The following is a 23,453-nucleotide window of genomic DNA, read 5'->3' as shown; positions in this document are numbered from 1 at the left end:
TGTGTTTATTTTACTTGCAGTTGAGAATCGAGTTCGTCCATTAGTACTTGTTGTTAAGAAGTGGGCAAGTTTTCGTGAGATAAACGATGCCAGTCGTGGTACTTTAAACAGCTATAGTCTTGTGTTGATGGTTTTGCACTATTTACAGAGTAAGTATTTTTTACATGTTTAAACTGTCCCTTTTAAGTTCATACTTGTGTACTTTTCCTCTTTAATAAAATAAAACAAGCAGTAGTCATCTTCTACACAGAAATATTTAAAAGTAAAATGAGTTTACTCCCATTTCCTTAGTGTTGCATTTGTCTTTAACAAGTGGACCTCTCTTTGGAGGCAGAGTTACCAGCTTTAAAAAGGTTTGAAAAAAAAAAAGTAACTGCTGGACACTGTATAGCTATAAAATAAACTCAAGTACTAGTTCACAAAAATGCATAAGGACATTTGCTGTAATCATCTGTGGCAGCTGCCACAGCTGTCTAAGGAAGGGGAAGAAAAGATTCAAATAATCCTTTTCATACAAAACTGTGATCAGTCAGCTGTCTGGGGAAGATCAGCAGTCCACAAACCAAAGAGGAGCCTTCCACCTGTGCTTCCTCAGCCTTTTCTGTGGGGAAAAAAAAAGGGCCAAAGAACCCCAAAAAAAAATGCCTGAGATGTGGCCCTGTACACTGTACATGCATCTAAGCACCAGATTTTGAGATTCTGATGTTTTATTCATACAGTTTTTAAGCTTTTTTCCCCCTGCTATATGCATGTGATGATCCTGAAAGCCTGTGTCCTCGAACTTCTAACAATGTTTTTGTTGATGATACTGTGGAGGGGAAAAAAGGAACACCTTTCTTTTGCACTAGTGTCCCTGCCTTCACTATGCAAATTTCTTTTCTATACTACTTAAATAATTTCCATATTCTTATACTTGTGTGGATGTCTTCAGACCCAAGTTTAGTGTGGCTTGAGTTTATTTTGTAGATACATCAGTATCTTGTACATGAACTTTCTTCCAGATAATACGGCTAACTAATTTGTACAGTAAGAAAAGGAAACTCCTAGGGCAAATGCAAGTGGGAAGTGGTAATTTTCCCCCTCCCATCCATCCTCTTAGAAAAGCTTAGCAAAGCATACACACCTAGGTACAATACCTTGGTTGTTTCTATTGCTCAGATTTTGTTGCCTTTTAATTTACTGTGGTGGAGATCTGGAAATTATCCACGATGTTGCAGAAATATGACCTCTTTCATATTTCTCAACACCCATGGAAAAAATAAAGTTATCGAAGCAGCTGTGAGAATTTTCTTAGCAGTCCTGACAGTGTATTCTACTCTTTGAAGACACCCCAAGCACATTCTGAGAACTCTGCTGTTCTGATTCTTAGTCCCTCTGGAAACAGGATTCTGTAACATCTCTTCTCCTGTAAGACCTTGTTGAAGGGTGAACTAAGTCCCAAGTCCAAGACATATATACTGAATTTATTTATTATTTTCCCTAATGAATGATGTCGACCAATTTCTTAAACCATGCTGAAGACATGATGATAAAGCTTTAGTTTGAGGAGTGCTCTGACAGTTCTGTAGCTGCTTGAGTAGGATGTGAATACTTTTGGATTTATGTGTATCTATAGGACCACCTAATCTGGGTGATTTTTTTTTTTTGTCTTTAATTTGTTGTTCAATAGATGAACTCCAAATCCATGATTTTCATAAAAGTGACAAATATTTAGATAATTTTGTGTTTGTTAGTATCGTTAATGACTGCATAATCCTCATAACATGTTCAGCAGACCAGCTAACATTATTAGACCATATTTATGTATTTTATGGGGATTTTGCTAGCAATGCCTATAAGTGTATTGGGCATTTTTTTTAATAGGTTACATTTGGAGACTCAGTATGTAATACTTGGCAGCTGAAAAACATATGCTCTTGCAGTAACTGTAGACTTGTTCATAGAACTGTATTAGATGTAAGGAAAAAAAGATGAGTGAAGCTCTGATTTTTCATTTAGGGAATCTAGATAATTTTCCTATAGCCATGAGTTAATATGAATTTCAGAAATAAAGCTGTACCCAGCTGCTGTAGAATTTTTCATGCCTTTTACATATAATAGTGTCTTGGTAAGACCTTTCATTAGCTGAATAAAATTCCTGTAGTACTGTATAGTACAAAATATAGTAATAGAAATGTTTGCTGAATAACTTGTTTTACAAAATGCATGAAAGTGAAGTTCTTGATAAATGTTTTTAAGATAGAATTTCGATGCAACTCTTTGATATAGTTGATACGATATTGCTTCCTGTAAATTACATGAATCACAGCAACTTTAAACTTTTTTTTTATAGCCTTACCTGAACCCATCCTTCCATCCCTCCAAAAAAATTACCCAGTAAGTGTTTCTTATGGATTTACTACATCATGTATGTGTGTGACCCTGCTTATCTAAATACGTGAATTCTTTAATGTCTCTAATGGATTAAGTTGAATACAGTCTGTAGGTCAGGTCATTGCTATGCTAAACCTAAGTGTGAAAGGGATTATTGCTGCTTTTGATAATTTCTTTAATGAAAATTCTGTTATTTGTGAGAAGATTTCACACACAGAAGAAAGTTCTAATGAAAATCACTGACCTAATTCTCTTTATGCTGGCCTGGAAATATCCCTGTGTCAGCTGTAACTTTCTGGTTCCTATTTCTCAATGTGTTAAGTAGTGCTTTTTCATTCTGCTCTGGTGCTTCAGAATTCCCTACACTCCCACAGCTGTTGAGTTGCCTGATATTTCCGTGTGCAGAAATTAAGTGGTACATGTTTACTAAGGAAACTTGAGCCATCACAAAATTTGACTTCAGTCCAACAAGAAAACACCTTTTTGTGTCTTTGCTATTATAGTCAGATCATACTCTGTTCATTTCTGGAAAACAATGAATCAGTATGCTTTGGTGCCTCCAAAGTTAGGAGTGTTATTAGTGAGATTTAATCTAAGAAAAATTATCTAGAAGTAAGAACTGGCCTCCTAAATATTTGTCTGTGCACAAAAGTGCTATTTGCTGAATAGTTCTATGCTGTAATTTATTTGCAGAAATTCCTTGGTTCCTTCCTCCTTACCCGTCTTCATATCTGTCACTTAAAATTTTTCTTTATTCATAGTTGACATAATTTGGTGTTCCTGTCTACTTATGGGGGCTTTTTACTGGTTGCTGACAATTGTGCAAAGCTAGCATCAGAAAGCCTGTCTGTCTTTTGCATGTGTTTCCCATAATGCTGAAATGGGAATATTTGATGACACCGAACGTCAGGGAGAAAATACTGTGGTGTCAGCCATTTTGGGTAATTAAGATAATCGAGATGCAGAAGAAAGCATTGAGCAATAATTCACTGCAGTTTTATTTCTCTGTTGTATATCTGCTTAGGGATACCTGTGCTGTATTTTTATGGTCTTTATTTTTTCCTCTAATTTTCTTATGGTACTCTATACCTTCTAGTTTCTTCATTGGGAGTGCTGAAAAGCATTTGAAGCTATCTTTCATTTCTTGTACACTTAGCTTTATCTGATAGATTTTTGAATTGCTAAATTCGCTAATTACATTTCCTTAAAGCTTGTGTGCTGTAGTGTTCCAAGTTTTGTGTAGCATGTTACTTAGGAAAAAGTGTTAAGAACTGGCAACTTTTGATTCCTCTGTATTTATAATGCAGACATTTATATTTGTAGTGTTTGAACTGTGTAAAGGCCTTCAGAACACTATACAAAAATTAGTGCCTTAAATCATTAAAGCAAACATATACAATACCATAAGCTGAAAAATCTGATGAATCTGCATGCAAAATTTTATCTTGTGTTGTGTGAAAATGGTAAATCACTTGCAGGTGAGCACAGCTGTAAGAATTTCATTTTTGCCGTGTTCTGATACGGATTTTATTTGGTTTTTTTTGTTCTTGTTAGTTATCTTATATTTGGAGAATGGACTAAATATTCTAGGATTGCTAACAAAATATTTTATACATGCTTACTACAAAACCAAATTGCGAGTATATTTTTGGTCTGCTGTCTCCATTAGGAATATAATTAAATGTTGAAAAATTGTGAAACTTAAAATTTCTGAATACTGGTATTTCAAAGGAATTTAAAAATACAGCAAAACAATTTTGGTCTTGTGGCTTGGAGTAATAATTAAAAAGTACAGGCAAATTTCAGTATCAGAAGAAACCATACGTTTTTCTTGTGGTTGTAGCTGGTCAGAGTTATGTCTCCACCCTAAAATTACACAAACATACTTCATCTCCCCTACATACACCTATCCACAGTTTTTCAAAATCAAATCTGCGGCCTGAAAATACTTCTGTGATCTGGAGGAAGCTGCTTGTCTTAAAATGTTGGTACCATATAGGAGAGACGTGCTTATATTGAGGAGGAAACAAAAGACAGATTCTGTCTCCGTATATCCCTACTGCAAATGTGAAGGGTGAGAAGTCCCGGAAAGCCACCAGATTTTCCCACTTTTGCATTCTCTTGCCATGGGGGAGTTTCCAACTGGCACTAAGCTGATGTGTTTTGCAACCTCTAGTTTAGAGGGAGTATCAGACCGCATCAGATGTGGGATTGTATTCTGGGCCTTTCCTTTCCCCCTAGCCAGATAAGGTAGATGACAGTAGCCCACAAAGTGTGTTCATCAGTTTTGAAGTCTGTATAGTATGTGCCTCCAAGTCAGGACTTCATGGATAAACTCTAGAGAACCTGTGATCGCTTAAGCCATTATGGCTGGTGAACATTGCTGTCACTGGCACTCAGAAGGAAACTTGTGCCTGACTTGCCAGTGTTCAAGAAATCTGGTGTATTAGTTTAAATCAAGATGGAATTGGATTTCCATGAGTGCTCTGGATGGTGAACTTCAAGGACTCTAGCATAAGCACATTTTTGTTTCTGCTGCCTCAGCTTTGTATCATGTCTTGCAAGGGGTGGGGCAGAAGGTGGGATGGTGCTTAACGTGGGAGTCAGTCCTTGGAAAGACACAGTTTGCTTCTCACTAAGTTGCACTTTTGAAAAATATAAACATGAGTTAAATAGTCATTTTTAGGACTGGGGAAAAGGGTATTTTATGTGTGTGAATATACAAAAATGTCACGACACTATGCTGACTCACGCACCAAATTTTTTTGAATGAAGAATTGTGTACATTCAGAGTTAAACTCACTGTACCTCAAGATATTCAAATATAAATTTTATTTTGATGTACAGTCATGTTCCTTTCCAGTGGGTAAGGTGGAATAAGCATACTTAAAAGCATTATGTAGCTTGAACATGAAGCATGTTGCTGAATATTGACGTTTCTTGAAAAATCAGCCAGTCAAGATAAAGATTAGAAATTCAGCAAAAGAGGAAAAAGACTTTGGGGTCCCTTTTTCTGGGATATCTTAAAATAATGGAGAGATCATTCATATTTGTTGCTCAATCAGATCCTGAATCCAGTTTCTGTCTCTTAAGATGGCTTGAGGCAAAGACACCGTAAACAAAATAGGGACTAGTTTTAATAGAAGCTGAATTTTTTGCCTTCTAGAGCAATTTAAGAAAAGAAAACGTACTTTGAAGGATGTTTTGTAATTCCATTTTTTTTAGCAACCTCACCTATCTGCAGAATCTGTAAGCTGTACCTTGTCTTGTTTATCTAGTTATTCCCTGAGTCCCTCTAACAGGAAGAAAAACACTGTTATCCTTGTTTTAAAACAGGTGAATGGAGCTAAGTTGAAGCTAGAGGATTATCATGAGTTGTCTGTGGCAAAGCCAAAAAAAGAGTCTAGGTATCCCATAGCTGGTCTGACCTCTTGTTCACTGGACACTGAGTCATTGCTTCATTAAGAAATGATCTCCAATTACATTGTTGGTTATTTAATTATTGGATATTGGTATATCTTGACAGAAGTCTTCACTAAATCTTGCTAATTTTAAGTAGTAATTAATTTGGTTTTACATGTAAAACTTTCTAATATGGTAATAGCAACTTCTTACATAACACATTTTCTGTATTTCAGAAAGATGAAACACTGGGTTTTGCCTTCTCTGTGGGGTGATCAGCAACCGACAGTTTTTAAAAAATCTACTAAGAGTATCACAAACATGTGATTTAACGTTGTTTTAGTTACCGTTAATAAATCTTACATTCTTCCAGAAAAGCAATATCAGTTATGCCTTCTATTTTGCAATACATAATTGTCTTTTTAAGAGCCATTTTCACAGTGATATAACTAGTAAACCAAGTGGAAATGAGAATTATTTATGTATGTCTCTTAAACTAGGAGGTTGGGGGTTGTTTTAATGGTTAGTTACCGTAGACTGTAACCTGTGTTTTTACTACAGCACATGTCTAGAATAATATGCATGTATTTTCTTGTAAGCAAAAGCCTTTCTGAATGAGGAAACCCTTGATTTGTCTGGTATCTTATTGCCTGCCAGTAAAAAAAATCTTGTTTTTATGAAAAATAATAAAATAAAGTCTTAACTTTTTAACTGCTGAGGATGTCAACCTCAGTGTGATGGCAGAATTTTCTTGCAGTTGAGAAGTTCTCAGGCATTCAAATATGCAAAGTGTAAAAAAATTGATCTTTACTACTGCCTCCAAACGTTTACTTACTAGTCTTAGTAGACATCTGTTGTAGTAATTTCATTGCACTTCTGCTTTGTATTTTTTGTAGGTCAATCACCCATTTTCTTCTTCCTTTCCCCTCCTCCTTTGTATCTTTCCTCATCAGCTGGTATAGTGCTAATTCTAAATTCAATTCTTCTGACTCCTTAGCTTTCTGTGGGGATGGACAAGGAGTGACTTCCACTGAAGTACCTTTCTGATTAACTTTAGGGTTAAAACTGTATATACTGTGTGGCGTAGGAACAACTGTTCCCTTTTTAGATCTTCATATACTGCATATCTGCTTTTTATGTCTGTGTTTCCACTGTTTTGGTGTCTTCTGATGAACTATAAGCTGTTAAATTCTGAGCTCTTCTAATTAAAATAATGTTTAATGTATAGCATTATATCATATGAGATCAACCATTGAAATTTTTATCTCTAGAAGAATTGCTTTTTTTCCCCAAAAGATGTTGCACAAGGTTCCAGGAAGTTTTTGCTGGAGCTGGCAGAAGAGGATGGGAGTCTCAAGCTTTCCAGTCCTACTGGTTTTATCATGAACAGTACTTTTCTCAGAGGAAGCAGTGCCAGCTGTGGATGTGGAAATAATACTACACTGTGTAGTGCTTCTAGTGCTATTCTAGTACTATAAAATTTGAATCATGCCTGATACTATTCTTAAAAATAACAAACAAATGGGTGGAGAGGGGAAATGAGATACAGTAATGAGTGAACAGGTTCCTAAATTTACATAAATGTGTTTCTTTATGTGAACGTAGTTTGTTCCTTTGTATCTTGAGTTCATTTTCAGTAAAACACACAACATTGCTGTAAAATGGTGTTAAAACCAGGTATTAGCAAGTTATAAAAATTGTTTCTGTAGCAAGAGGAGGTATGTTTTCTTCTATGTACCCCGGTCTATCATAAGAACCTAAAGTATGCAATGGACACTGAAATGGCAGGGCAGTTCTAAAACCATGTTTATTTAGTCATGTATAGATTCCTTTTTAAGGTGGCAGTAGTAGATTGCTTCTTTTCATCGCAAACCTGATTTTTTCTTACCCCATCATACCCACCCTCTCCCCTCACAGAAAAGCATACTTCAGCTGAAGTGTAGTGTTCTGTGTATTGTATAACTTCACAGCTGGGCATTTTTTTTTCATTCTTGGCTAGAGGAAGTGCTACCTGCAGTCTTCATGCTTATTATGTGGGAGGATGCAGGTTCATTTTATAGCCAGTGGGTTTCCTATGCAGTTTTTAACTCTATACTGTGGGAGCAATGTCAGGCCTTCCCTTTGGATTACTTCTGTACTGCAGTTCAGGTATGGGAAATTGACAATAGGTGCGTTAACTTCACCTACATTTTTCTCAGCTGAACTGCAGTCAGCTCAGTGCAGGCTGCCTTACTCAGCTTTTGCTCTTGTGGTTTTAGATGCAAGTCCAGTCAAAGATTCTCTCATCTTAAAATTTTTTAGTAAACAGAGGTCAAGGAATAATCTTGCATGCTCCTGTGCAAGATGATTCTGCCTGAGATCAGGAGAATAAGTAGCATTTAGTGGGGCAGAAGAAAAAAGTCCTTGGCTTGTAAGTTGTCCTTGAACTTCTAATAAGCAAACAACAGGCAGCTTTCTTTTTGTGAAAAATACATGCATCTGGGTTAAGGCTGTCTCTGTGTATATAATACATATATATACACTCTGATTTTATTTTGACAGGAATGTTTTGATCCTGCTATGCAGTTGCATCTTGTACATCAAGCTCCACGTACCATTCCTCCTTACATCTCAAAAAATGGATCAAGCCTTGGAGATTTGCTAATAGGCTTCTTCAAATATTATGCCACAGAATTTGAGTAAGTAATTAAGCTCATCTTAGTGCTTTAGAAGATATGAAACTTTGATTCCTTCTATTCAATATAGCAACACTTTATAACCCTTGAAGAGAAAGAAAAGCAGCAATGCAGGCGTGGTAACTGAGAGAGAGGAAATAAGTGGAAAGGCTAAATGACAACAAGAATGCTGGTAAAGTGTCCGATGTCTTCTGCTTAGCTAGGCATTCTTTCCTGTAAAATAGCTGCCAAAAGTTAGAGAGCTTTGTCCTTTAAAATTGCTGGGTTTTGTTATACAGTTACATTATTCTATAACTGCCTATCCATGTGTGAGAAAGATCTGTTCTTAGTTGTCATTTAAGGTATCAGTTGTGATATGAATTATTTGTACCTTAAGAGCTGTGCTTGTCTTTTGTCACCCTGAGTCAGTGGAGGTAACTGGCTAGGTGGCTCCTTCAGCCAGAATGTACATCTGTATAGGCTTCACCTAGTGAAGGGTTCTCCCATGTGTAGTTGTGGCACTCACATTATTGGTTTGCTAGAATCTGAGTTTAATTTTGGCATCTGGACTTATATGAGGAGAAGCTAAAGTTGTGAGGGCCTCTGAGAAAGTCTTAAGTTACAACTGTTTTGCCGAATTGTTACTCATGTATTTCTGAATTTCTTAGAAAAAATGCTTGTTCATATAAAATATCAAATAGTTGTATCTCAGTCAGCTTAAAGATGTTCTAAATAACTTCTGAGGCAGTTGGTTCATGCATGTTGCTGTCTTGTATTTGTGCATCATCTCCATTTCTTGGAAGGAGAACAAAACATACAATTGGATACTCATAATTTTGGAAGTGTTCATATTTTACTTTAATATAAGAAGTGAAAGACCATAAAATCATTAAAACATTTCTGGGGTGTGCATCACATGTGAAATATGTAATCTAAATCCCTATGGCCTTTAGTAATGCATGAACCAGCTGCATTTTGTGCATACATAAGGCTGTGACTGAGAGATTTTCACATATGAGATTTTCTTTCAATGATCTCTGCAGATAAGAGAATGGGCTTTTGTCTTAAATGTTTGTTCTGAGTACCTGTCTTTTCAGCTGACAAGGTGATGTTTGCTAAAGAGGCAAATGACAAGACACTGCTGGACGATAAACTCAGGTTCTTAATTTATGTGGGACACTAAATGAATCTTTTACTACTTGACTGTACAACAAACTGTTAGTCTTCTCATATATGAGAGTAAATATCATTTCCACTAAGGAGTTTGCTGGTTTGCCTGTGCAAAGTAACAGAGATGATCTTGTCTCTAATTGCAGGAAAAATATCTAGTTTGACTTCTTGGGTTTGGGTGCTTGAGAACATAGTCAAGACCAGATTTCTGCCTAAGCTGGTGGCTGGTCCAGAATGACCTCATTTTTGTCTGCTATTAGACAGGATATGCGAAGACATATGCAGACCAAAAATTCTGCAATATCAGTGTTTGAACTGATATTTGGCAATCCCTAAATACTATTTTTGTGATGATTATAAATCAGGAAAAAATACTACCTAAATTTATTCATAGGTGCACAGAGGAGCTTCTGGGTAAAACAAAGCTCAAAAAATTATACAGTGACGATATAATAGTTGCTGATGTCAAGGGAAGAAAAAAACAACTGAATAAAAAGAATACCTGGCTTGTTCTTCCATTATTCAGCATTTATTAAGTATTTAAACATTTCTGTGATACTGGTGATACTCTGTTAAAACAAAAAAAGAAAAAAATACCAGTAAAAATAGCCATTAGAATTCCTATGTTGAAAATGCTGCTACTTAGCTGAGAAGTGATTTGAGGAAATGATGCACTTAATGCAGCAGTCTATATTATTTTTAACTCTTTCTGCTACAGAAATAAAATTTAGTCAGTTGTACTGTTTATCTGTGTATCCCTGACAACTATAAATCCTGTTTGAAAGGAATAGGGTTGGTAGTAACATTCCATATAGTTTCATTGTCTGGAGAAGACAAATTAGTGCACCATAGGGAGGAACATGAACGTGGTGCTTAAAATGTTTTGTGTCTGTGACAGTCAGCCAGTGCAAGCAAAAGTAGCCTCATGGTATCCACAGGATCTGTATCTTTGCTTTGAAGTTGCTGATGGAAACAACGGTACAAATGACAATGAGGATAAGAATTAAATACATAGAATCACAGAGTCATAGAATATGCTGAGTTGGAAGGGACCCATCAGGATCAGTTGAAGTCCAACTCCTGGCCCTGCATGGGATCATCCCTGAGAATCACACCATGTGCCTGAGAGCATTGTCCAAACACTGCTTGAACTCTGTCAGGCTGGTGCCATGACCACTTCCCTAGGGATCCTGTTCCAGTGCCCAATCACTCTCTGGGTGAAAAATATTTTCCTAATATCCAACCTAAACCTTTCCTGACTCAGCTTCATGCCATTACCTTGAGTCCTGTCACTGGTCATGAGAGTGAACAGATCAGTGTCTGCCCCTCCTCTTCCCCTCATGAGGAAGTTGTGGACTGCAGTCAGGTCTCCCCTCACTCTCCTCTTCTCCAGGCTGAACAGACCGAGTGACCACAGCCACTCCTCCTAAGGCTTCACCTGAAGGCCCTTCACCATCCTCATGTCCCTCCTTTGGGCACTCTCCAATAGCTTTATATCTCTCTTATCCTGTGGCACCCAAAGCTGCCCCTGGCACTGGCGGTGAGGCCGCCCCAGTGCAGAGCAGAGCAGGACAATCCCCTCCCTTGCCCGGCTGGCGATGCTGTGCCTGATGCCCCCCAGGATGTGGGTGGGCCTCCTGCCTGCCAGGGCACTGCTCACTCATGTTCGCTTGTGAATACATACAACACAGGGCTCTCTTAGTTCTGTCTTTCGTGGAAGAACTAGTATTTTACTCCAGAGTGTATTAAATATTTTCTTTGTAGTAAGTAGTTTTTTCAGTGTGTGTTTTCCCTGTGAAACATTTACTAGTGTCTTTATGCACCGAAATTTTGAGATTCTGTTTCAAACACTGTGACTGTTAAATTAGGCTATATTTATATGATCTGTACTGGGCCACTGAACTTTCCCTATTGGACTGTCACGTGTTTGATGAAAAGATTATTACAGTGTGAGACTTCAATTTTTGTAAAAGTGATTTTTGTAGGCTCCTATATGTGGAGTAGGATGCACTACCAGATTTGATATACAGGAACTGTTTTGCGGAATGAACAGCATGCCACCAAGAATGATCAGATCATGTGTGAAGATCATAATTTCGAACAGAATAAGTAATTGAAGCCACCTGCCTAGAATGTTTAACTACTGATCTATTTTACATGTAATGGTCAGGAAGATAAGAGAAGGTGGAGACTTAATGTTTTAAACTTCTCCCTCACTCTAGCAAAGGCCATTTGGAATTTCAGTTAAAATCTGTAGTTTATTTTACTTGGTGTAGGACAGGATGGGCTGAAAGAGTACAGCAAAGGAAGAAACAGGAGCTTTGCATCCTGTGCAGTCATACATAAGTCCTTGTGCAGTGTTGATTTTCCCTTACGCTTTTAAACGGTTTTGATGTCTCAGAAAATTGTTTATTGCCATGTATTTATACAGCACCCTTTCCACAGTCCTATTCTAGGGTTTTCAGTGTGTCCATGAGAAGTAATTTTTATATTCCTTCATCCCTGTCCCCAAAGAAATGGGGTTTGGAAATTGCAGCATGCAGTGGAATAACACACCATATATGGCAAAGCTTGTTTTGTCTTTATGGTTGTATAATTATCTTGCCATAAGAGTTCAAGTCTGTGTAATGCTTCTTATGATACAGCTGGCTATGGTTATGACTTCATTTTAACTTCAACTATTTAAAATTGTCCACTGATTAAGCAGTGACTGTGATCAGGTGAAAAATTGTAGATGTTCTCTAAAGCAAGTATTTGGAAACATGTTTACCAGCCCATCTCAAGGAGGTGTCTGATTTCATCTCTGCAGCTGTGAATGAAGGCAGCAGGTTTTCACTTGGCTGTCGCCTTACAAAGTGAGACCTTGAAGCAAGGTGTTGCTCCCCTGAATTTATTCCTTTGTGATTACTTCCCTTAAATTTACTGTTGCAAGTTAAGTAGCAGTTGTTTAAGATGACTGATTTGTATTTGGTGGACATGGTAAAAGCTTCGGTTACATTTTAATGACAAAATATAAAATTGCAGTGAGAAGTTGCTTGCAGCTCTTTTCATGATAGAATTGGTCAGGTAATAAAGGGATCATTTTTAATACTGTGTTGAATTAAATATGTTTGCAACTTGTACCCATCTTATTGTGTTTATACAAGTGGCTTTGATTAGTAAGAATGCTCTGGAAAAGATAAGCTTTTTATTCTGTTCATACTGTAGTCATGCACACACCTGAAAACATCTAGTCTCTTTCTTTCAAATACTTGCCTTTGCCATGAAGCTCACATACCTAGTGCAGTCAGTGACAGCAGAAATAACAGATAATTGAAATAGCTGTTTAAATGGCATTGTTAACTTAGGGATTGAAAATGTGTACAGGGAGAATATCTGCTTTATGTTGGCAACAATTAAGTTGTTATATGCAAGCCAAAGTGGTTAAAATTGAAACACAAATAATTTGCTATTCATAGTTAATTTCTAATTCAGTATGATCCTGGTACCAAGACAGTTTTGGGAGACTGGCAGATAAGAGTTGTTTTCAAATTTAAATTTCAATTTTAAATAAAAGACTTTTAAATTTCAAATTTAAATAAAAGGCTTTTTAAACAGCAAGAAATGCCGCTTTTTTGTTGCTTTTTACTTAACCAGTGTGTTATAAATGCATTTATTTTTTGCTGAGGGATCAAGTACAGCCTAGGAAAAAAAGAGTTCAAGAGAAGAATTACTGTTTCAAGTGAAGGACATGTCTTCTAGACGCTCCCCCAGCTCCATTGGCCTTCTTTGGACAAACCTCAGGACCTCAGTGTGTTTCTTGTAATAAGGGGCCAAAAACTGAACACAGGATTCAAGGTGTGGCCTCACTGGTGTGCACAAGGGGGACAATCCCTGACCTGGTCCTGCTGGCCACACCGTTGCTGATCCAGGCCAGGATGCCATTTGCTCTCTTGGCCACCTGGGCACACCCTGGCTCATGCTCAGTCGCTGTCACCAGCACCCCCAGGTCCTTTTCCTGTGGGCCCTTTCCAGCCACTCTGCCCCAGCCTGTGGCACTGCCTGGGGTTGTTGTGACCCAAGGGCAGGACCTGGCACTGGGCCTTGTTGAACCTCACACCATCGGCCTCAGCCCATGATCCAGCCTGTCCAGATCCCTCTGCAGAGCCTTCCTGCCCTCCAGCAGAGCAGCACTCCCACCCAGCTTGGTGTCATCTGCAAACTGACTGAGGCAGCACTCAATCCCCTCATTCAGGTAACCAGCTGGATGTTAACTCCACAAATCACCAGTCTCTGGGCCCAGCCATCCATACAGTTTTTTATCCAGTGAACAGTGCACTTGTTGAAGCTATCAGCTGCCAGTTTCTCCAGGATAATGCTGTAGGAGATGGTGTCAAAGGCTTTATTAAAGTCCATGCAGACTACATCCACAGCCCTTCCCTTACCCACTGTGAGGTTGGTCAGTCAGGATGTGCCTTTCACAAACCCCTGCTGGCTGGGCCCAGTCTCCTGACTGTCCTGCATGTGGCACATGATGGCATGCAGGATAAGCTCTTAAGTTAAGAGCAGCTGAAAAGTGGCTGGGTAGATAAGAACATAAAACTGGAAGTGGCTTTTTTGGCTTCCATTACGCTTGGCATATTGTTGTGCCAAGCATCATAAAGATGGTGGCACGTCATAAAGACTGCCCTGTAATCTGCCTGCTGTTCCTGTTTAAATGTGATAATTTCCTGGTTTTGTTATTGTAAAGCTGCCTGCAAAAGATGGTAGAGAGGTGTTGTACTTGTAGATCTAAATTCAGCATATATGAAGTGTTGAAACTTTCTAGTAATAGGTTCCTTGCACAGGAAGGCCTATGAGCAAGTTATTTCTACGTATCTTTATACTATTGAGTATTCTTTATGGAATGCAGTATGTGACTTGTCTGCACTTACTGCTTACATTCCTTTTCTTCACAGAAAATTATGAAAGATGTGAGTCTGTAATTTCTTTTGAACTTAGAAATAAATGCAGGTGACAATGAAAATTTAATTTGACATTGTTACTTGAAAAAATTATTTCATTGTGAACATACGTTACTCATGGATACCTGTGATGCTCTGTTTTGGAGATGTTTTTTGTACTTGAACTTCTGTTAGTGGAAAAATTTGCTTGTTTCCTACCCATGATGTTAAACTGAATTACTCATTATTATAAAATACTGTGTTATCCAGGCTTATGACATTGCAGTTTGGCAATTTTTTTAATGTAAACTGATAGTTTGAATTTAGAACTAAGAGTTAAAATTTCTTGCAAATTGTTTTCCTTTTCTCTAGTTGGAGCCATCAAATGATTTCAGTTCGTGAGGCCAAGGCTATTGCAAGACCTGATGGTATTGAATGGAGAAACAAATTTATTTGTGTAGAAGGTAAAATGTGAAGCTGCATTATGATTTTTAACTGTAATGGCATTAAATACTTAAATCTATCAATTAGGCTTTACCTTGGTTGTGTTTTGAGAAATATATTGCATGTGTGCATTACGTAGAGAAGGAATTTTAACCAATGTAAATGGTTTGTTAACAGTCCCGTCAAAAACATTTGAGAAGGAAGCTTTAAGTTCTATAGGGTTTAAAAATAGTACTCCTGACCTTTTCTTCAAGAGCACTCATTGCCCTGTTACTTTTGGAACAGGGATTAGAACTTTGATAAGGAATGGCCTTTATGCCAGTAGTGTGTGTTTTTCTGCTCCACAAAAATATTTGTCAGTTTTGCCAAGTTTGAACTTCTGAAAAAATACAGCAGGCACATACTCAGATTACTCTCAAAGAATATTCTTTGTTCTAGAACTGCTCTGGCATTGCAAGTCCTAGCAGTGACCAGGTTATGTGTATGTTGATGCCCTTGTGGGTACTATTTTTGGCTGGCTAGTGAACATAGACTTTGTGCAGACACTGCATGATGCCTTTCAGAACTAGAGGGTAAACCCAGGCTACCTGTTGGAGTTGCAGGTCTCAGGTGTCTCAGTGCAGAACTGAGCAGAAGCACTATACGGAAGGTGAACAGGTAAGCTTATATAGGAGGTGAAGCTTGCACTAAGGAAAGAGATGATAGACCAAGAGAAGGATCGAGATGTTAAGAGAATGAGAAGCAAGGAAGAGACTGAGAGTTCCTGTGTAACAGGAAACAGTTGTCATAAAAGGAGAGGTTGCCTGGGCCCTGACTGCAAATGAATGGAGGCTGTTAGGATACAGATATCAAGGGTTGAAATCTCAGGATGAAATAGGAATACAACTTGAACAGGAGACAAATGGTATGGGGAAAGTTCTTAGACACTGGGAAGATTTTGCTGGGGGAGGAGGAGAATAAGGCAGAAGTCCTGTGGCTGAACAGACATTCTTCAAGATTGCTGAGGTTTAGAGTTGGGATATGTATGTACTTCCCTGCATTTGTGCTGCTCTGTGCAGAGAATCACCTTCAGTTCAACTTCACCTGCTGGTGAACTTGGTTATTCTGCGGCCCAGAACTAACCAACTTGGCCATAGTCCTATGAATGTCAGTGTGAAGTCATATGATGGGATTCTTGTTCTTTATTTGACCCTTTTTGGAAAAATCAACAGTTATAGGAGAAGAAGAACACACTGAAATATGGTTGCACTGGACTCTGTACTCTTAGAGTTGAGAAATGTGAGAATTAGAGCATCTGCACAGCTGAAATGATTCAGGATAGTGTAGTGAGGCATTGCCAAGGCTCTGGTCTGAATGTGGGAGGTGGGAATGCTGGGCAGCTATGTTTGCTGCTGTCACGTGATGCTGATCCACTGGGTTGCTGGGGGCTGTGTGTTTCAAGCTCTCAAGTATTTTATGACATTACAAAGTGGTTGAATAATTAGGCTATCTTTCTGCCAGGCTGGAAAATAGAATAAACAGGAACATACAAAATAGACACTCTAGATTTTGTATTTAATGGTCTTGATTACATGTAGCTTTTCCTTAATGCATTTTTGTTTGAGCTATTAAAAAAGGCAAAATCATCTGTACATGACACATCTGATTCCTTCCTTGGTTCAAGACTTAGTGGGTTTAGCCTCACATATCAAGTTTTTACTTCTAATTTGGGAGGGAAGAATAAGATTTCCTACTTTAACTCAAAGTAGACTTCATGTTTATAACAGCTGTTAAGCTGAACTAGGTCAACAAAATATGTAGATAAATTTCTGTGTACTTGAGAAGATTTCAAAAGTTAGCTAAACATGCCAATGGATTCTGTTTTCCAAGTCTTGTCAAATTTTCCTGTTCGCAGAATAGAATTTCAGTAATTGGTACTATTGCATATATTTTTAAATATCTAAAATATATTTGCTGATAGATAACACAAGTCTGGGTTTTTTTAAATATTCTCATCTCTCTGTGTGAACAAAATAACTTATAATAAACTCTTACTATCTTGATGGTTAGAAAATGTAGTAATATAAAGAGTATCTGATTGTAAAATTAATCTTGCTGTGCTTCGGGGAATCAGTTTGTCTTTGACAGTCAGTAAATATGCAGAAAGGTTAAGGGGAGATGTGAGTTAGCTTTTGTGACCGGAGTGCCTTTTTTCCACTGATGGTTTCAGAAGATTGCACTGTTCAGCCCTTGTTGCTTTAAAATATAGATATATCCTGATTCAACATAAAGGTCCTTGCATTAAAAAAGCAGTTACCATCACATTTATGATACACAAATGAAACACTTAACTTCTTCACATAGTGAGGGACACAGAGTTCTTAATTATACTAGATCACTCTCTCAAATAATGGGACTGACAAACTGTGTATGTTATTTAATTGCCAGTTTTTGTTCTAAACTGAAAGTATGGTGCATTCTAAAGGAAATCTGCCTGTAACTGTCCACTGAAAACTAGGTAGTTTGAAGAGAATCCTTTCAGAAAACTGCTAAATACAACATTTATTGTATGAAAAAATTTCTTTGTGAATTTAAATAGCTAGCAGAAATAAATACCTAATGCCATGGAGCATATTCCAAATTTGAAATGCCAGTCTCCATAAAGGCACAAGCCTTTCTGGTGTCTGTGTAATGCTTTGTTTTACTATACATCCCTATCTGAATAAAAGTAATTCATAACCAACTAGACAAAAAAAATCTACCTGATCTAAGAAATACATCTGTGGTTCTGTGGCCCTTAAGGACTTCCATACATTCTACCAGTGTGAAATATAGAATGTTACTCATTCTCAGGTTCTCATACTAGGTTCTCTACTAAGGAAGAAAAGACTATAAAAGCTCTTTTGTAGCACATTAATACATAGTACCTGCATCATAATTTTTTAGTATCAATTGCTTTAATGTTGTCAACCTTATCAGTAGCAAGAAGTACTTTTTAAATCTTGCAATTTCAAAAGTTCCAAACTATTAAGTATGTTGGGATGAAAATGGGGGGAAAGATCACAAAAATTAGTAGTCAGTTAGAAAGTAAAAACCCCAAATGGTCAACTTCTGAACAAACATTGCAGAATAGGTATGAAGTGATAAAATATATTTTACAGCAGTTAATATGTCTTACATAAAAATTTATAGTAAATATTTTGCTATATTCTCAGTATTTCACTGAGAAGCTGTTGAATGAGGTGAATCTAAAGTGAATAGTTCCAAGATTCTCATGTGTAATAAGTTTCAAAATATTTTAATATGCAAAATCATAGTCTGATATGTTATCACAGACTGTTGAGCTGTAGCAGATAATTACTGCTGCATAAATGCAGCACAATCATAGTGTGCTTCAATAGATAATAACCTGAGTTTATTATGAATTACATATCCTTAGAGCATTCATAGAATCATAGAATGGTTTAGATTGGAAGGGACTTTAAGTATTATCTTTCACTAGACCAGTTTGCTCAGAGCCCCATCCAACCAGGCCTTGAGCACTTCCAGGGATGGGGCATCCACAACTTCTCTGAGCAACCTCTTCCAGTGCCTCACCACCTTCACAGTAAAGAATTTTTCCTAATACCTAGTCCAAGCTTGCCCTTTTTAGTTTAAAGCTGTTCCACCTGGTCCTAGCACTACATGCTCTTGTGTAAAGTCCCTCTCCAGCTCTCTTGTAGGCCCCTTTTAAGTACTGGAAGGTGCTATGAGATCTTCCCTAAGCCTTCTCTCCAGATAGACTTCCCCCAACTCTCTCAGTCTGTCCTCATAGGAGAGGTGCCCCAGCCGTCTGACCATTTTTGTGTCGTCTGGACTCGCTCCAACATCTCCATGTCCTTCCTGTGCTGGGACCCCAGAGCTGGATGCAGCACTGCAGGTGGGGTCTCAGCAGAGCAGAGCAGAGGGGCAGAATCCCCTCCCTGGCCCTGCTGGCCGCGCTGCTTTGGATGCAGCCCAGGACACGTTTGGCTCTCTGGGCTGTGAGTGCCCATGGCTGGGTCATGTCCAGCCTCTCACCCACCAGCACCCCCAAGTCCTTCTGGGCAGGGCTGCTCACAGTGACTTTTCCCAGTCTGTAATCTGTCTGGAACTGTCCTGACCCAGATGCAGCACCTTGCACTTAGACTTGCTGAACTTTCACGAGATCCTCATGGGCCCACGTCTCGAGTTTGTCCAGGTCCCTCTGGATGGCATCCTGTCTTGTATCTCAGCTGCACTGCTCAGCTTTGTGTCATCGTCAAACTCCCTGAGGATGTGCTCCATTGAGGGATTCAGGGCATTCAGAGAATTCAGGGTTTGGGGCTTTTGGGGTTTTTTTTTGCTTCTTTTTTGCTTTTTTCCTTTTTTTTCTTTTTTTTTTTCCTTTTTTTTTAATTGGTTTGTTTGTTTTGTGTTGTGGTTTTTTGGATGTTGTTTATTTTTTGTTGTGGGGGGATTGTTTTGTTTTGTTGGTTGGTTTAGTTTGGTTTTGGTTTGGGGTTTTTTTGATAAATGTTATGTAGAAAGTAAGCTTGAGAACCAAAGAGGAATTGGCTACTTAAAACACTTTTGGGAAGCAATGATATGCTTGACCCTACTTGGTTAGTGGAGACAACCTAACTAGATTTTTTACCAGTTTTCATGTTTGCATTTGATCTTGCAGAGCCCTTTGATGGGACAAATACTGCTAGAGCTGTACATGAGAAACAGAAGTTCGATATGATCAGAGTTGAATTTGCACAGGTAAAAAGTACATCTCATGTAATTTTTCTGGTCTTTGTTTTTCAAGATTGTTATACAAATGCTAGTCATTAAATCTGCCTGTTTTATGCTTTTTATTATAAGTAATAAAAAGGTATGTTTTTTTAAAAAAAGTGGAAAATCATTTCATAAGAGTATTCATTAATGTCTGCCATTAAACTTCAGGAATACACTGAAATGGGTACTCGAAATAGTAAAAACTCTCTTAGATTTTCTTGCGTGTGTAAAATTCTAACAGTGGTTAATAGCTTTAAAATTACATCTTCATTCATTATTTATTCCTACATGAATTTGACTGGTAATAGATAATGTTTTATGCTTCTTACTATCCCTTTTTGTAATAAATATCACCACCAAAATAATGGGGGTTTTCTGATTTTTGATAACTTATTTAAATAGGTACTTTTCTTTAGGGAGACCACATTCATAATTTTAGAATTTGAGTAGATCAAACAGGAACTTCCACTGTTCAAGTCAGAGGAGGAAAAGACACTTTGAAACAAGGAAAAATTTAGACCTTAGTTAAACATCCTTTTTCTGAAAATACTTGCTACCAGCTCTCTTTCATGCTTGTCTCTCATCACAGGCATTGCACTGGAATTGCAATTCAAATTCTTGTTTTCTGAGATCTCTATTTGTTATGTAGTTATGACTAGGGATTAGTACATAGAACTGGCTTCCAGCTTTAACCGGTTAAGACTCTCCTATTAAGCTGTCCGTGAAAGTTCATGTTTACTCCAGTTACTCAAGTCTTCAGGTATCTTGAAGGCTTCTCCAGCAAAAAGTAATTCAGTGCCAGATACTTGTAATAGAGCAAATGCTGTAAGAGATACTTTAGTCAAAAAAGGATAACATTTTCTTTGTAATTCTGCTCAGAAATGTTAGTCTTTCTTTTTTTTAACCATGTTGGCATACAAAATACTGAATGTTTCACATACTTTTACATAAAATAGTTGATTTTGTGAATCTGCTAAAGTCACGTTTACAAAGTGGTTTAGGCTCTCACTGTACTGTGAAATCAGAGTGAACTTCTCTTTTCAGAGTTTTCAGTTAACAAAATTTGTTTCAAATCTCTGTGGTTTTCTGAAAAATGCAAAAGCAAATGTTTGATCTTAGCTGTTTGGAAACAATATACGAGAGGGATAGAGTCCTGAAAAAATGTCCTTTTTACCAGGTACTGTAAGAATGACAGTTGCTCTAAAAGTGCAGGTACTTTTTAATATCTTGCATTTTGTGTACCTTTTGGATTTTACTTCCCTTAAAAAATCCCAAAAACAAATGAACCAAAAAAAATCTTAACCCACAGACTTTCTTTTCAAGAAGGGGAAAAATATCAACCTTAATTTTGTGGAGCTGTGATGCTTACTGCTTATAATGGTATTTTAAGTTTTAATTGGCAAACATTATATAGCTGTTTTTTAAGAACCTTGTGGTTTTTTTCCTCAGGCTTGGCGGTTATTACGAGACAAGAAAGACCTGAACTGTATATTACCTTTAAAAGCAGCCAAACAGAAAAGATAACCAGCTTCTTTCATTTTCCCTTTTTTTTTGGATCCTGCTGAAATAAAGAACAGTGTCAAAATCAGGAGGCACTTACCCCACAGTTTTTACAACCTGTTTTTCTCTGTAAACTTTTGTTAAGGAAATGTTTATAAGGATGGGCCATATTTTATTATCAGTATTTGTTAATACAGCTGTTCATTCAAAGATACGTTTTCTGAAAATGCTTGCGTTGTTGACTTCTAGAAGAAACTCAGAGCAAACAACAAGAATGCATCTATTTTAAGGAAAGTATGGGGATATACGGACTTGTTTCTTGCGTGATCTGTGTAACCATTAATTTAGTCAGATTTAACCATGAAACACATTCAAAGTTAAACCATGTGCAAATCTGACTACGTCCTTAAGACACTGTGCACTACCAACTTCTTGATGAACAGGGAGCCTGTGCTTTACATCTGCTTAATTGCAGTAAGCACTTCTGTTCAAGTTAGCACTTTCCAGTTTTATTTCACTTTTACTTGGAATAACAAGCAACTGTTTATGAAAATCAAGATAGATTATGGTTGGTAGTATTCTGAATGTCAAGAACTATAATCTAAACTGGAATTTTCAAGCAACAGTTGTACTATGAAGAAGTTGAAATAAAAAAACTCGATTCAATGCACATAAATGCTTCACATGCACACAGAGTAGGCAGGAAAATTTTTAGTGCTTCCTTTTACATATCTGAAGTAGTAGTAATGTCTGTTTTGGAGAAAAAGACCAAATCAAAATCAAAACACCTCACATCAGTGCTAAAATAAGGTGAATTTCTCATTTGATTTTGTGTAAATGTTTGTAAATTTGTCAGCAGCCACTGTAAATTGAATCTAAATAAGTAATATTGAAAATGATAGCTCTTCCAAAAAAATTGCAAACCTTCTCTTAGACCTCTGATAGCACAATTTGTGTCTCTCATATATTTGTTATTGAAGACCAATCAATTTTTAAGACTGTATCTACCACTGATGTCAAATTCGTACTTCCATTTTTTTAAGTTTAATATTTTATATGGTGTCCAGTGAAATAAAGTTTATATATGGAAGATACGGGTTATTTTTCCAATTTTTGTTATTTTGTACAGCCTATTTAAAGTATTTCCTATAATTAAGTAGAATAAGAAATGCCCCAAAAGGGAAGACCCATGTTGCAATTCACCAAGATCTATCATGGCTGTTCTGCAGTACAGTTGTGAATAGGCAGAAGTTTAATTTATTACATTCTTTAACAAGATTGTGAAAACCCTTATAACTGTAAAATAACAAGCATTGTTACTTCTTATGCAGACTTTCAAGTTCTAATTTATTTAGAAATTCTAGGTACTGTAAACTATATGCCTGATGTGAGATTACTTCCTACACACTTCATCATGATCTAGTCTATGTAGAATTTTGATTTGTTTCTGCAATTGACTCTTCTTCTGCAATTTAAACAGTCTTTCAGTTTTAATATGACTCTAGCAGTCCACTGAAATGTTCTTCCTCCATGCATATGTTCACTTTCACTGCCCTTTCTCTGTAGGATGGTACTCTTGGTGTCAGTGAAACATCCACTTCGATTCACTTTATGTAAAACTGAACCACAAGATTTTAGGACAGAATGGTCTCTGGATTCAGAGGTGCTCTACAAGCTCTACATAGATTTGGGGGAGAGGGGGTGTTGGCTATATCTTCTTTAAAAATGTATTGGTTATGTCTGTGTCTAGAAAATTTAAAACTTTCCTGACCTAGGACAAGTAAGAAGGGACATAAATGTTTAAAGCTGGTAAAAATATTTTTAAGTGAGCTGAATGTGAGGAACAAAACTTAATAAAAGGCATAAAACTTTCTTACGAGTTTGCATTTTATCACCTAATGTGTTTAACATTTTTTACACCTTAAATTAATGCTTCATGTTTGAAACCATTTCTTCCTAACTGATTTTAAAAAGTTAGTTTGAAAAATAGTGGTATCTCTGAGCTACTCTGTAAAAATTGCCCTACCAATTCAGTGCTATTTTTAATACAAGTTAAGGTCTGTAACCACAACAGTCTGTCTTTCAAAAGGATCCTTCTGTGTTTTTTTTCCTCAAGTTTATGTCCCTCTGATAAGCCATGTCTGTAATCAGAAATTCTAGATGGTCGTTTTCCCCAATTTTTTTGGAACAAGCCTGTTTATGGCATATTTGTTAAATAGCTGGCTGCAAC

The 23,453-nt window shown here is 37.2% G+C and overlaps 1 protein-coding gene across 2 annotated transcripts in view; it reads left to right on the top strand.

Moving 5' to 3' along the window:
• The window catches only part of TENT2 (terminal nucleotidyltransferase 2), a 41,866-nt gene extending 18,771 nt beyond the window's left edge, over window positions 1-23,095 (top strand). For both annotated transcript variants that reach the window (XM_069001105.1, XM_069001104.1), the window contains exons 10-15: window positions 21-149; window positions 2,333-2,376; window positions 8,317-8,453; window positions 14,894-14,985; window positions 19,629-19,708; window positions 21,173-23,095. In XM_069001105.1, coding sequence (XP_068857206.1) covers window positions 21-149; window positions 2,333-2,376; window positions 8,317-8,453; window positions 14,894-14,985; window positions 19,629-19,708; window positions 21,173-21,247 — 557 coding nt within the window. In that variant the 3' untranslated portion in view covers window positions 21,248-23,095. The remainder of the gene's footprint in view (window positions 1-20; window positions 150-2,332; window positions 2,377-8,316; window positions 8,454-14,893; window positions 14,986-19,628; window positions 19,709-21,172) is intronic.
• The last annotated feature ends 358 nt before the right edge of the window (window positions 23,096-23,453 follow it).

Source organism: Aphelocoma coerulescens, assembly GCF_041296385.1.
Source record: "Aphelocoma coerulescens isolate FSJ_1873_10779 chromosome Z unlocalized genomic scaffold, UR_Acoe_1.0 ChrZ, whole genome shotgun sequence".
Classification (NCBI taxonomy): Eukaryota; Metazoa; Chordata; class Aves; order Passeriformes; family Corvidae; genus Aphelocoma; species Aphelocoma coerulescens.
Note: the sequence above shows the minus strand (reverse complement) of the source record. Positions and strands in the feature narration are given on the sequence as shown.